Source organism: Ovis canadensis, chromosome 16 (assembly GCF_042477335.2).
Source record: "Ovis canadensis isolate MfBH-ARS-UI-01 breed Bighorn chromosome 16, ARS-UI_OviCan_v2, whole genome shotgun sequence".
Taxonomy (NCBI): domain Eukaryota; kingdom Metazoa; phylum Chordata; class Mammalia; order Artiodactyla; family Bovidae; genus Ovis; species Ovis canadensis.
The window spans coordinates 30017589-30030991 of NC_091260.1; the positions used below are offsets into that span (position 1 = coordinate 30017589).

The 13403-nt window shown below is 39.3% G+C and overlaps 2 protein-coding genes across 5 annotated transcripts in view; one reads left to right on the forward strand and one right to left on the reverse strand.

Moving 5' to 3' along the window:
* The first annotated feature begins 2569 nt into the window (after positions 1–2569).
* DIMT1 (DIM1 rRNA methyltransferase and ribosome maturation factor) lies at positions 2570–12963 on the forward strand. The gene is made up of 12 exons (XM_069556109.1): positions 2570–2923; positions 3263–3336; positions 4576–4662; positions 6353–6414; positions 6499–6592; positions 6681–6730; positions 7486–7609; positions 8044–8136; positions 8965–9029; positions 9642–9705; positions 10860–10966; positions 12431–12963. The coding sequence occupies exons 1-12, from the start codon at positions 2845–2847 to the stop codon at positions 12471–12473; spliced, it is 942 nt and encodes a 313-aa protein (XP_069412210.1). The 5' UTR covers positions 2570–2844; the 3' UTR covers positions 12474–12963.
* Positions 10813–13403, reverse strand: part of KIF2A (kinesin family member 2A) — a 71853-nt gene continuing 69262 nt past the window's right edge. For all 4 annotated transcript variants that reach the window (XR_011249613.1, XR_011249612.1, XR_011249611.1 and 1 more), the window contains exon 21: positions 10813–11443. The gene's annotated coding sequence lies outside the window, so the exon portion shown is untranslated. The remainder of the gene's footprint in view (positions 11444–13403) is intronic.

The window sequence follows — 13403 nt, forward strand, 5'->3', positions numbered from 1 at the left end:
TAAGTGTGCACACTCACCTCAGTCATTTAGCTTTATGAGACTTACTATGTGACCTCTTTCAGGAGGGTCTTGCTACTTCATTCCTAAAGAAACGTGTCATTTGCTTTCTATTCTCACTGTCCATCGTGCTACATAAGCTAGCGTCTCCCGCCCATCCTGTCAATCCCTGTCTCCTTTACTCTTTTCGTCACACTCATCATCACTGACATCCCTCACTAGAATGTAAGCTCCACTTCATTTTGCTCACCACTGTACTCTCCCTCAGGAGAAGGCAATGGCACCCCACTCCAGTACTCTTGCCTGGAAAATCCCATGGATGGAGGAGCCTGGTGGGCTGCAGTTCATGGGGTCGCTAAGAGTCGGACACAACTGAGCGTCTTCACTTTCACTTTTCACTTTCATGCATTGGAGAAGGAAATGGCACCCCACTCCAGTGTTCTTGCCTGGAGAACCCCAGGGACGGGGGAGCCTTGTGGGCTGCTGTCTATGGGGTCGCACAGAGTTGGACACGACTGAAGCGACTTAGCAGCAGCAGCAGCAGCAGTACTCTCCCTTCCCACCCCATGGGTAGTACAGTGACCCAGGAAGATGAGAGTGTGCTGCAGGTGATCTTGTGCTCTTTCTGTCACGTAAAAAGCAAGGTCTTCTGCTGAGAAGGAGCTAAGGAGGTGGTAAGGCAGGAGGCCTGAGAAGAATTAAGATTTGGCATTGGCACCCCACTCCAGTACTCTTGCCTGGAAAATCCCATGGACAGAGAAGCCTGGAAGGCTGCAGTCCATGAGGTTGCGAAGAGGCAGACACAACTGAGCGATTTCACTTTCACTTTTCACTTTCATGCACTGGAGAAGGCAATGGCAACCCACTCCAGTGTTCTTGCCTGGAGAATCCCAGGGACAAAGGAGCCTGGTGGGCTGCCATCTAAGGGGTCGCACAGAGTCGGACACAACTGAAGTGACTTAGCAGCAGCAGCAGCAGCAGCAGCACGGAGAATGGGAGAGGAAGATTAGAGCGAATTCAGGAAGAGCTGGCTAGGCTGGCCTCAGAGTTCAGCATATATGGGGAGCCCATCTATGTTTCCGATACATTCTATTGTATGATCTCCAGCAGTTCTCACAGCTGCAGAGGAGCAGAAAGGGCAAAATGGTTATTTTGATTTCTCAATGATTACCATTGCTCCTTGGCGTAACATTCAAGGCCCTTCACCATAAGTTCCTATTTACATTACCTGTTTACTTCTCAGTTATACCAAGTTTCTTTTTCTTCCTCAAATACTCTTATATCCAGTCTTTTTTTTAGTGCTTTCCCTTTGAATTTTCAAACTTTCCCTGGCTAACTTTTGGTTGGCCTTTAATGATTCAGCTCAAATATTCTATTTTGAAAATGCTCCCCAGTCACCGCAAGTATTAGCTATAGTGCGAAGATCATTCCTCTTTTAGAGCACACTGTCTTCAGAATACAGAACGAGTTTCAAGATGCAGTTGTCATTTACTGTGTGATGTTGAGCAAGATATTTAACATTTTTGTATTATGAACACATCCTCATCTGTATTATGAACACAATGATAAGCCCCTATTTTAGAGAACTTTGAAATGGTGAAAAGATATATCGGCAAATGGTGCTATTACTGTAATTATTTGAATGTCTTCCTCTCTTGAAAGTTCTTTAAAAGCAGGAATTGTCATTCATGTTAATTTTCTAAATTCCTAACATTTGACACAGTGCCCGGCACACTGTGGATGTTCCAGAATTGTGGAATAAATCAATGATCAATGGAATTAAGAGAGTTGAAATTGCTAACAGGGTATACACATTTTTTCCTAAATTAGAATTACAGCAAAGAAAGAGCAAGGCTAGGGAATGCACACAATAAATTCTGCAGGGAAGAGAAGTCAGCTTTGGTAAAAACAGATTGCTTCTTCAGGTAAATAGGTACACACAGAAACATTTTGCTGACAGCTAAAACAGACACGGACATTGTGTTCATGTAACTTTCAGTCAGATACAGCGTCCTATCACAATAGCCAATACATAACAATGACCACATTTACAGATTCAGACTTTTTGTCTAACTCTCTCAATAGAATAAACTTTGAGGTCAGTTTCCTATTTACCTTCGAATCTCCGTCACCCAGCAGTGTTTAATACACAGCAAGAGCTCAATATGGAAAGGTTTAGGAAATTAATGACGTGCCACAGAAAGAAGCGAAACGACCAGTAGGTCCAGTCAAACTAAGCACATAATTACATTTTCAGAGTTACTTTCCGTAATACAAGCAGCGGAGAATTCACTCCCGCTAAAGGAGCAAGCTCCTCTTCCCAAGCTCCTGGGATCCTCACCCACAATCGGTTGGGATACACGAGAGAAATACATGACATAAATTTTCTTTGGATTTGAGCGATTCAACAACCTAGCCTGATAAAGCATCCACAAGCCTAACTGCATTACGTAACCTAAGCTTCCTCCACTTCCTTGAGGTCCCACACCCAAACCTATTTAACTAGCTTGGTGCGTGTTGGGGCAAGGCCCCGCCCCCGATTCTAAAGTAGCCAATCCAAACTGCCAGAATCGGCAGCGCGGTGTCTTCTGGGATCTGTAGGCTTCCGAGGTTAGGCTTCCCGGGAGGCCGAGCTTATTCCAGGCGGCCATCGGGCTCCAAAGGCCCGCCCTCTTTCTGGGGGCGGACCCCGGAGCAAACCGAGGGGCGTGTTTTCGCCCCACCCCCGCGTGGCCCGATAGGGTGCTGGTGGTGCGGGCTGGTGATTCCCACGTGGTGCGGAGACTAGAGGTTGCGGGTTCGGATCCTTCTTGACTTCCTCGGCCTGTGAGCTCTCTGCCTGCAGAGATGCCGAAGATCAAATCAGCGGCTAGCGGCCGCCGCCGCGAGCGGCAACAACAACGCGGGCAGCTGAAGAGCGCCGGAGGTGGGGACAGCCGCGAGAGAGCTGGGGTCCCTTGGGTTGGGACTTCCGGTGGGACCGAGCCGGGGCACGGGCGGAGTTCTGGCGGGGACAGTGAGACCGGACGCCGGGAGCGCGCGAGTCCCGGGTTTGCCCGAGCGACGAGCGCAGGCCCCGCGCGCCGCCTCTGACTTTCCTTCACGGAAGGGGTGGCCTTAAAACAGTCTGTCATCCAGCTCCTTAGCGTGACGTTTGGCACCCCTAGCTGGAGCAGATACCGTCCCCTAGCTATCCTGTTTTCTTCTCTGGGACGGTCTAATGTTTTTAGTTGGGAAATTAAGGCTATTTCATGTTTTATTGCAGGACTCATGTTCAACACGGGGATTGGGCAGCATATTTTGAAAAATCCTCTCATTGTTAACAGCATTATCGATAAGGTGGGTGCGAAAGAGGAGAGGGAGAGAGTTACTGGGTTATTGATTTTAATTTTAGGAATATCTAAGCACAGAAAGGATTCCTGACAGAAAATAGATGCTGTATAAATACTTGTGGAATGAATTGAAGAATTGTGTAGGATTCGCAAGTTCTCAATATGATTTGCTTTATTCTGTGAGTCTCGGGTTCTGACTCCAAATTCTTTTATCTTTCTGTAGATTATTTACTTTTTAGCTTGACACTTCTACCTGTTCAATTCCAGATTTTTCTTCTATTACCAATCACTTTTTCTAGGCAGCATCTATCACTGTTAGTTTTTGTTTACTGCAAACCCTAAAATTATATCCAGACACCTTTGGAAGTTTGTTCCCCAGAGAAACCTGCATGTTATAAGCCAATGCCACATGTAAACTCTTCAGAGTATTCTTCCTGCGTGGGTTATTGATGTTTTCTTATTGTTTTGTATGATTGGGAGCTAGGATGTGAAACAATAGGTGGTGAAGATTACTTTCATGGTTGCAAAGGAAGTATCCTGGCGCTGTAGAAAGGACATTACCTGGGTGAGAGATGTCAACTTAATGTTGTATGCAAAATGAGAGTTGGCCTAGCTTTTTAACCTTTTTGGCTCATGAATTCCTTTGTGCATGTGATGAAAGTTACGGACTCAGAATACTCCAGCTATGTGCATACGTATACTTTTTTTTTCTGCCACATGTTGAGGGTTGTGGGATCTTAGTTCCCACACTAGGTATCTAACCCCGGCCCCCTGCAGAGGAAGCATGGAGTCCTAACCACTGGACTGACATTAATTTTTGTGTACAATTTCTGGATCCTTCTGCACCCCTGAAACCATACATGGATGTGGAATTGAGAAATACCAGTACAACATGCTATGGTTCATCATTTTGGTCCTTCCTTTTTGAACCTAGTGATAATAGTGTTGGTAACAAGGTGCTGTTGGAATCATTTCAAAGATAGGAAGGAGAATGCCACTCAGAACTGCTGTTCCTACTTCTCTGACTCCTAACTATTGCCCCAAGTTAGGAGAACTGTTCAATTTCCACTTGTGCCTAATGTTAATGAGATAATTTTTTTAAACATAGATCATGAAGCCATCTCCTAAAAATGAAGTCAGAGTAAGATCTCCTAACTGTGCACTTTTGAGTAAAGCTATTTTGCTGTAAATTAAATTATGTGTTCAGACGTGCCTGTAAAGCTAAAGTAGTTGTGCTTGCTTGTAGGCTGCCTTACGACCAACTGATGTGGTGCTGGAGGTTGGACCTGGAACTGGCAATATGACTGTAAAGTTGCTGGAAAAGGCAAAAAAGGTAAAGAGAGGATTTAGTGTTTGGTATCAGGTATCATGTGAGTAAGTTTAGGTGGTTTACAAGTATAAATCTGTTTTAATGAATTGCTGTTATTTTAACAATAACTCTTGCTCCTTTGCTAGAAACTTTATAAAATATGAGCAAATTGGGGGGAGTCAAAAGGTACCAATTTCCAGGATAAAATAAATATGTCCTGGGGATGTAATGGGCATCATCATGACTGTAGTTAACAACACTGTAGTACATTTGAAGGTTGGCAAAGAGAGTAAAAAGTCTCATCACAAGAAAAAAATTGTAATTGTGGTCATGAATGTTATATATATATCAAATCACTGTGTTGTATACCTGAAACTAATGTTTTATGTCAATTATGTCTCAATTTTTTTTAATGGATTAAAAGAAAAAAACATAAGTATATCAATCAGGAAAACGTATGACATTGGATACTTCAGTACAGGGAATTGGTTACATGGTTGTTAGAGGACCAAGAGAATAAAACACTGAGGTTAACCCAAGAATTACAAAAAGCAGCTACCACCTCTCGGCTCAGGGGAACAAAGCAAGGGGATTGGAGTTATTGGACTTGGAACTTTGGAGGAGATCCAGCACAGGCCTCTGAGACTGGAGTGTCACCTGCCTGCTGCTGGTACCTTCTTTGTCTCTTGGCGGATCCAGTTCCAGTTAAGTCAGATCATTGCTGTGTCTTCTGGTAGATGCAGGCAACAGAGAACTTATCTGAGGAGAGTTCAGTGAAGAGACCATTGACAAGATGTGAGAATGTTAAGGGAACCAGTAAACATTTAGTGAAAAACCTAGGGACTATCAACAGCAGGAAACAGTTACCATCGAGCAACCTCAAGGGACAAGAGGAGGGAAATGTGTTGCCGGAGCCCAGAAAGAGCAGGGACAGGGACCACTCGTAGCCAAACACGGCCACTGCCAGAACTTGTGCAAGGCAGGCGCAGGCATTAGGAACTACTCAACCCCACCCCTTGGAACCAGTAATGCCTTCCATTAGCCTAGCCCAACAAGAAGTCAAAGGGCGAGGGAGCTGGACTATATTACCCTACAGGTACAGCAAAGCTGGAGAATGGATCTGGGAGCTAAGCAGACCTAAACCTCACATATATGTGCTCTGTAGACAGGGTCTTCCTGGAAGTCCGCAAAACCTCAGCTTATACTGAAATAAAATTTCAGCCTATGTGGTATCCCGTTTCATTTACTTGAGAAATTATCTCTGCTATATGCTTTGGATCTTAGTAGGTGAGAGAAGTGACCTACTCATTTCAGAGCAGTTGCTTTGTATGCTTCCAAAGAACATTTACTGCAAAGACGTATTTTGTATTTTTTCTCATCATCAGTTGAATTACAAAGCGTGGAGCCATATGAGCACAGTAATCCTGTGAAGTATTTGGGTAGAACAGTCATGTAGTCTGGCTGCCTACTTTTCTGGTGATTTTTGTTGTTCCTTTTAACCCCCTTGCTGCATTTTGTAAAATCATCTCTTCATTAAATTCTCCTCAGGTAAGTTCTTTAAAATACACTGGTAGAGTACAATTGAAGAATAATGATGGTGGAATTGGGAAAAGAATTTTAATTCATTTAAATAATGTAAGTTCCTATTGAGTTAACAGAAAAAGATTTCTCCATAATTAACCTACAAAAAAAAATTTTTTTTTTTTTAATTTAGGTAATTGCTTGTGAACTTGACCCAAGGCTAGTAGCTGAACTTCACAAAAGAGTTCAGGGCACGTGAGTATACATAATAGAATTAAAGTACATTTCAATCTCATGAAACAATGTTCTTTTTAATTGCTTTTTTTTTTAAATTATCAGGCCTCTGGCCAGCAAACTTCAAGTAATGGTGGGTGATGTGTTAAAAACAGATCTGCCATTCTTTGATGCTTGTGTGGCAAATTTGCCTTATCAGGTATGTTTTCAAAATGTAGGAACATTATATTTACTAAATGGTTCTCTGGTGGGTCTTTCCCAGAAATAACCTGTTAATTCTTTTCCAGATCTCATCTCCTTTTGTCTTCAAGCTGTTGTTGCACCGACCTTTTTTCAGGTTTGTGACAAGAAGACTAAAGTTACTGCCAAGCCTTAGAAAAATTACAGTTTAGGCCATGAACACGGATAGCCAAAGATTAAGGTTAATTCAGTTGAAAAACTACTGGAGAGTTTGTTTTGTAGAAAGTATCAATTTGTGTGCTGCTCGCTCTCTCTCACATTCTTTAGCAGTTGCTAGAGTTATTTGGGAGAGGTGTGGTCTGAGTCGTGCTTCTGAGACCAGATGGCCTTTCCATATTTTCTTACGCTTTTGTTGTTAGCCCAGGTCAAATTTCTTATGTCTAGATTCTTAAGTGTCCTTGCTAACTGGTTTCTAGTACACTCTGTAGCAGCGATTTTCAAATTGCAGGTCAAAAACTCCTTAGTAGGTATAAAATAAATTTAATGAGCCATGACTGTCACTTTTTTAAAAAATGACATGGAATGGAATATATCAGAGGGCATTTATTTCATGTCAACCAGGTGATTATAGTTTCGTGAAACTTTTGTTAACCTGAAATACTCTCTCATCTGATCATTGAGGGCTTACATTCACAAGGGGTTAGAGCTACAGCCATTATACAGTGAAAAACAAAGGTGGCCCGTCATTCTATGGGAATAAGGCTCAGGCTGAAACTGTTGTCCCTTCTGGCCAGCTATTATTAACCACAGCTATTGATTTAGTTTCCCACCTAAGAAAAGTCATTGAAGTTAAAATACATTTATAGTTGAAAATGACCTTTCTCTGTTTATTCCTTTCTGCTGTCTTTTCAGATGTGCTGTGCTAATGTTTCAAAGAGAATTTGCTCTCCGACTGGTTGCAAAACCTGGAGATAAGTTATACTGCAGACTGTCAATTAACACACAGCTGTTGGCACGTGTGGACCATCTAATGAAAGTAAGTGACTGTTGTTGAAATGATGGGGCTTAACTCATCATTGAACATCTAGCTGTGCCTTCTGTGAGGAGAGCATGTATGATTACTCTTTTTTAAAAAAATTTTATTTTTGGCTGCAGTTGTTGCTTTGTGTGGGCTTTCTCTAGTTGTGGCGAGCAGGGGCTGCTCTTTATTGTGGTGCACAGGCTTCTCATTGCAGTGGCTTGTTGCAGACCGTAAGCTCTAGGCATGTGGGCTTCAGTAGTTGAAGCATGCCAGCTCAGTAGTTGTGGCTTGCGGGTTTAGTTGCTCCTTGGCACATGGACTCTTTCCGGACCAGGGATTGAACCGGTGTCCCCTGCACTGGCACTTATCCACTGCGCCACCAGGGAAGTCCTGATTATTATTTAAAGTTGTTTTTGAGAGGACTACTTTAAACATTTTCTGATTAACAGGTTGGAAAGAATAACTTCAGACCACCACCCAAGGTGGAATCCAGTGTCGTAAGGATAGAACCTAAGAATCCACCACCACCTATCAATTTTCAGGTGAGGTTAAAATAGGGTCATTCAGTAAAAGGAAAAAAAGTCCAAGGTGGAAGATGTGTGTCTGTAGCAGCAGAAAAATGAGTCAACCTAAATGTCTAAATAGGAGAATATTAATTATAGTACATCCTGTGATGGAGTAGATGGAATATTTGACACAACATAGTTGTTGAAGACTCAAAACAGCATGGAAAATGTTTGCAAAGATAGATTAGAATACCATTGCAGTTTGCTGAAGATTTACATCTACAGAAAACATGTATCTATTTGAATAAGACATGGGAAACAAGATAAAATGAAAATAGTTGTGTTAAAGTAATAGTATGGGTAACACTGTTTAATCAGAATTCTAATTTTTGCCATTTAAAAAGAGAAGAAAGCCATATGACTTGATGTAAAATCTCACTGCAATCACATTGGATAAAAAGATGCTTATGTGGTCAGTAGCTGGTGGCGGTGGTGTGGCTGTCAGCTATTCCTGCGAGGTTTAGCTAGGTGTATTACACAGGCTGTATTCTAAATCACATCTGTTTTAAGTCATGTTCTTTTGAAAACGATACTTAGATTTAAATAAATGCAATGTTCTTTGTTCCGATGTGGCACAAATGTTTTCTATTTTTAAAATTGAGGGTAAAATAATCAATGAGGTGCACAAAAGTGTGAAAATCAAGTATAGATCTTACTTTTGTATATATGAACCAGACACATCAAGATATAGAACATTTTTATCACCTCAGAAGGCTTTTAGTTTTATATAGTAAGACAAAATTGTACCTACTAGGTATCAGTGGGGCTTAATATTTTCTAAGAAAATACCATCTACTGTTTCAGGAATGGGATGGCCTAGTAAGGATCACCTTTGTTAGGAAAAACAAGACATTGTCTGCTGCATTTAAGTAAGTATTTTTACTAATTTATGATATATGAGGGATCAGTGCTTCAGATACTGTGCTGAGCGCTAAAATTTGGTCATTTTCCTGAACAGTATTACCCTAAAGCATACACATTATCCATGTCCAGACACACTTTTAAATTTTGTACTTTGGGAGGCAGGAGAATTTAATGAAGAAAAGTTCCTGGACTTGGGAATTAGATCAGGTTTTTTTTTTTTGAAAAATGGGAAAAACCCAAAAACTATACCACACATCTGCTTTTCTTTGGAAAAAATGAGGTGACAGATGGACCCCTTCCACACTTTTGAAAGATTCATGGCATTTTAACTTGGAAAAATATAATAGCAATTTGGGGCCCAAGGTAAAAAAAAAATGGTGAAAGCCACAATGAAAAAACTAATTTTTGAGATTATGTTTTTTGTAATCTAAAACTTCCTTAAGATATGTATTAGGTTTAAATAGTAGTAGTTGTGATTATTTCAGAAGTTTAAATATTCAGCCTTTTTTAGTTCTTTAATTTTACCATGTGGAACACAGGCTTAATCTTATAGTAAAAGAAATTTATAATCTGTTTGGAATAATAGTGGCATAATTTCTTTATGACCCATTTTATAGGTCAAGTGCAGTGCAACAGCTATTGGAAAAAAACTACAGAATTCACTGTTCGATCCATAATATGGTAAGCACAAAATGTTTTTGCTGTTTCAATAAATTGTTGTGTTTTAAAATGTCCATTTCCTACTGTTTCATATATCATTACAAAACTCTTTAATTCTGAATATTTCACAGGACCCTTAAAAGATAGTATCTAACAGGAGAACGTCAACTCTTTAATAGGTCAGTGCTGCTGTATACTTTGTAGAATGTATCTGAGCAGCCTTGAATACCCTGTCCTTTTTTACTGACAGTTTTTTTTCTTTTGGCTATAAAGATTCAGTTGAGTCATAATTTTCTCCCAAATTTTAACCATGTATAACTTACTCAGCTTAAACGTATTTGCTAGCTTTTGAATTGGGGCCATCCCTTCTTGCTTGTTGCTCACATAGAAATTAAAAATTTAAAGTTACCTTTTTCTCAGTGACTTTTTTTTCATACCCAGAAATTGAAATAATTAGAATAAAGTAAGGGATAAATGGCAAGTTCTGGTTGTAAACCTCATGTCTCCTACCATTATCTGTGCAACATTTTCTTTAGTTGTGTAAACACAGAGACATCTATATATGACTGTGATGTTTGATAATTTTTTAGTTTTCCAATCTAAACAGAGTGGCAGATAAAAGCAAATTTCCTTTTTTTCACTCAGTTCTTACGTGGTTTAATGTACCAGTAGCGTAGCTACCTCCATTTTATGAATACAATCTCTGAACAACTACCTACACAGGAAATACTAAATTGGATTAAGAAGTTTTTGGATGGAAGATGTGAAGTGTGAAGCATTCTCAAGGGTTAGAGAGGCTATCTTTGAGAAAAACTAGCTAGCTCATTTAATGAAATTTGTGCCAAGAAAATGTTATTTTTAAAAGATATTAACAACTGCTGTAAAACTTAGTTTACAGCTTTAATTATGTTATGAAGTACTCTGCAAATCCTGAAACAACTATTTCAGAATTTCTAAGAAGAAAAAGGGCAGTATACATGAATATTTGGTATGTGCTGAACATCAACCACTTAATGAATTAAGAGATGCAAGTCTTATCGACAGATAGGCTTTCCAAAACTATCATGAAGAGATAAGGTGACTGTTTATGACTTACTGAACTGAAAAAAAAAAAAGAGTCAAGGTGACTTCATTAAAGATATGTTGTTCATTTATTCTGAATCTTGTATTGATAGATAATACCAGAAGATTTCAGCATAGCAGATAAAATACAGCAAATCCTAACCAGCACAGGTTTTAGTGACAAGCGGGCCCGTTCCATGGACATAGATGATTTCATCAGGTAACTACATTTTCCTTTTACTACATGTTTACATTTCTTTACTGTGACACCTTCCTATTTAGAGATTTAAAGGCTTTTAAGCGGTTATAAGGTGCTACCTGGGAGTTATTGCATAGCACTTCCATGGCATGGAATAGTATTTGGTGTAGAAGATGGAGGCTAGTTAGCTGCAGCAGAATGAACATTTTCTGTAAGAACAGTAAGTGAAAACAGTCCAAGCCTGGAGATAACCTCTGTGACAGTGTGAGTTATGGTGTGTGTGCTTCTCCCTTCCAGCCCCCTCCCCCAACTCCCATTCATAGTCTTAATAGTCTTCAAAGTAGCCTTTCAGGTAGAAGAATCACAATACATATAGTTGCATCTTCTTTACTGAGAATAGCTTTTAAGTATGAAATAATATTAGTTACAATCATATCTGGTTATCATTTCTAACTGGTTCGGTAACTTATTTCATGGACTGAGGCAAGTTCTATACACCTGAAGAAAGAAAGAAAGAATGGTGTCATAATTAACTGGGCAATATAGAGCAAAATTTGTTTTCCTTCGATTAAGCAAGTAAATCTTACGAAAGCAGAGTAAGGTGTCAAATACTCAGGTAATAATTGACCTGCATTCATTGGTTTTTAATCACTAACACTTTGATTTCCTAACTAAAAAACCATAAATTTTTGTCTCTTTAACCAATTCATTTTTAAAGCTTCCAAGATCTAGAGGCTGAAAAAAAGAGGGTAGATTGATAAAGTCACTGGTTTACTTTTTATGCTAGAAACACAGTTGTATGTAACTGAGACAAATGACACTTATATTTTACTGGCAGGCTAGCAGTACTACTGTCTTCATGAGATGTTAATGCCAGGAGTTGAACATTATCCCTAAGTACCCATCTTTAGATATCTTAACCCATCTTGTTGGTTCTTACGGGCCATTCTGAAAATAATCTCAGGCAGGTCTAAATAGAAATATTTCATCTTATTTTCCTTCATTCTTATTAATTTTCTGCAAGGTTACTAAACATGCAGCTTACTAAAACAGTGATCTGATAAGTACATAGGTATCCAGAGAGAAGCATTTTGAGTCTGAATAACTGAGCTCTGAGAGGAAGAAAGGACACATGAGATTAGCCATTCATCTCTCTCCTGTCTCTAATTCCAAACAGCTTTGCATTCATTACCAGGTTGAAATGGAACAAGTACCAATGTGCTCTTAGGCCAGGGTCAGTGTAGGTCTAAGATTATTTTAGTTAAATTCATCATGCTTTAAGACATATAGGCTACGACAGGAGAGACACCAAAATGAGGTGGCTTTAACCAATATACATCTCATAAACTTAATTGAATAAAGTTTCTTTACTGACATCTTAGGAGTATTTCTGTTTTAGAACTCATGGTACAGGGACTATGTATGTGTTGTTACTTACTACAAACTAGCATTTCAATACCATCCCACTTGGTTTCTTTTTTTCAGATTGCTACATGGATTCAATGCAGAAGGTATCCATTTTTCTTAGGTTATCTGGAAGAGAAGTTTTTCAAGCTCAAGGAGAAAAAGTGGAATTATATATTAATAGTTTGAGAAAATGAACTATGCTTGGACACTATGTGCATGACTGCTTTTGATGTACTGCTACTGTCACCATTTAGTTCTCTGAATTTTTAAGAAAGTAAGTCAATTCTAAGTGTCCAAGGTTTCTTTGTTTTTTGCTGTTTTTTGTTTGTTTTGGTTTAATATATAATACAAGGCAGGGTGATAATAATCTTCAAGAGCCGCAGATACGCACAACTTTACACTTCAAGTTATTTCTAACAGTGTATAAAGATGGTACCCTTTTATTTTCTGTGTTATATATTATTGTGAGAACCTTTTTTAGGCTTTCAGCTCTTTAGGCCTTTGTCCTTGAAATCATAAAAAAGTTGAAATGTTTAATTTAGTCACATATTCCCCATACCATTTCTTTTTGTTACTCATGTGTACAGTAAAGCAGTTGTCTTAAAATGTTATTTTGCTTCTCGAATTCTTTGTTTTCCCGTACAGTTTCTTTCACTGCCTATCCCTCTAGCAATCCTGTAGTGTTAACAGGCTGCATCAGGGTTTTAGGTAAGCCTGAATCTGCTACTGCCACCGCACGGTGGCAAGCATATATTACTTCTAGGCATTCCTTGTAAATAAGCATCTCAACTAGAATAAAATGAACTATAAGACTGTATGATTTTTTTCATACAAAAAAGTCATAGACTTAAAATTTCAGAGTTTTACAAATCAAAACTGACTTTAAAGTTAAAATCTCTGCTCTTCAATTTCAAAACAAACCAACCCAACCAGCCATTCTGCCACAACCACAGGTTCCCAGGATTCATAATTTCTGGGTAATTAAAAATTTCAATAGATGCCATAAATAAGTCTTAATTAGCTACAATGTTTAAATCATTATCAATATTAT

What these genes read in the sequence shown, in the direction of transcription:
- DIMT1 (XM_069556109.1), top strand. Translation starts at nt 2,845, where the DNA reads ATGCCGAAGATCAAATCAGCGGCTAGCGGCCGCCGCCGCGAGCGGCAA. An exon ending in TTAACAGCATTATCGATAAG is followed by an intron (nt 3,337 to 4,575) that starts GTGGGTGCGAAA and finishes GCTTGCTTGTAG; the next exon opens with GCTGCCTTACGACCAACTGA. An exon ending in TGCTGGAAAAGGCAAAAAAG is followed by an intron (nt 4,663 to 6,352) that starts GTAAAGAGAGGA and finishes TTTTTAATTTAG; the next exon opens with GTAATTGCTTGTGAACTTGA.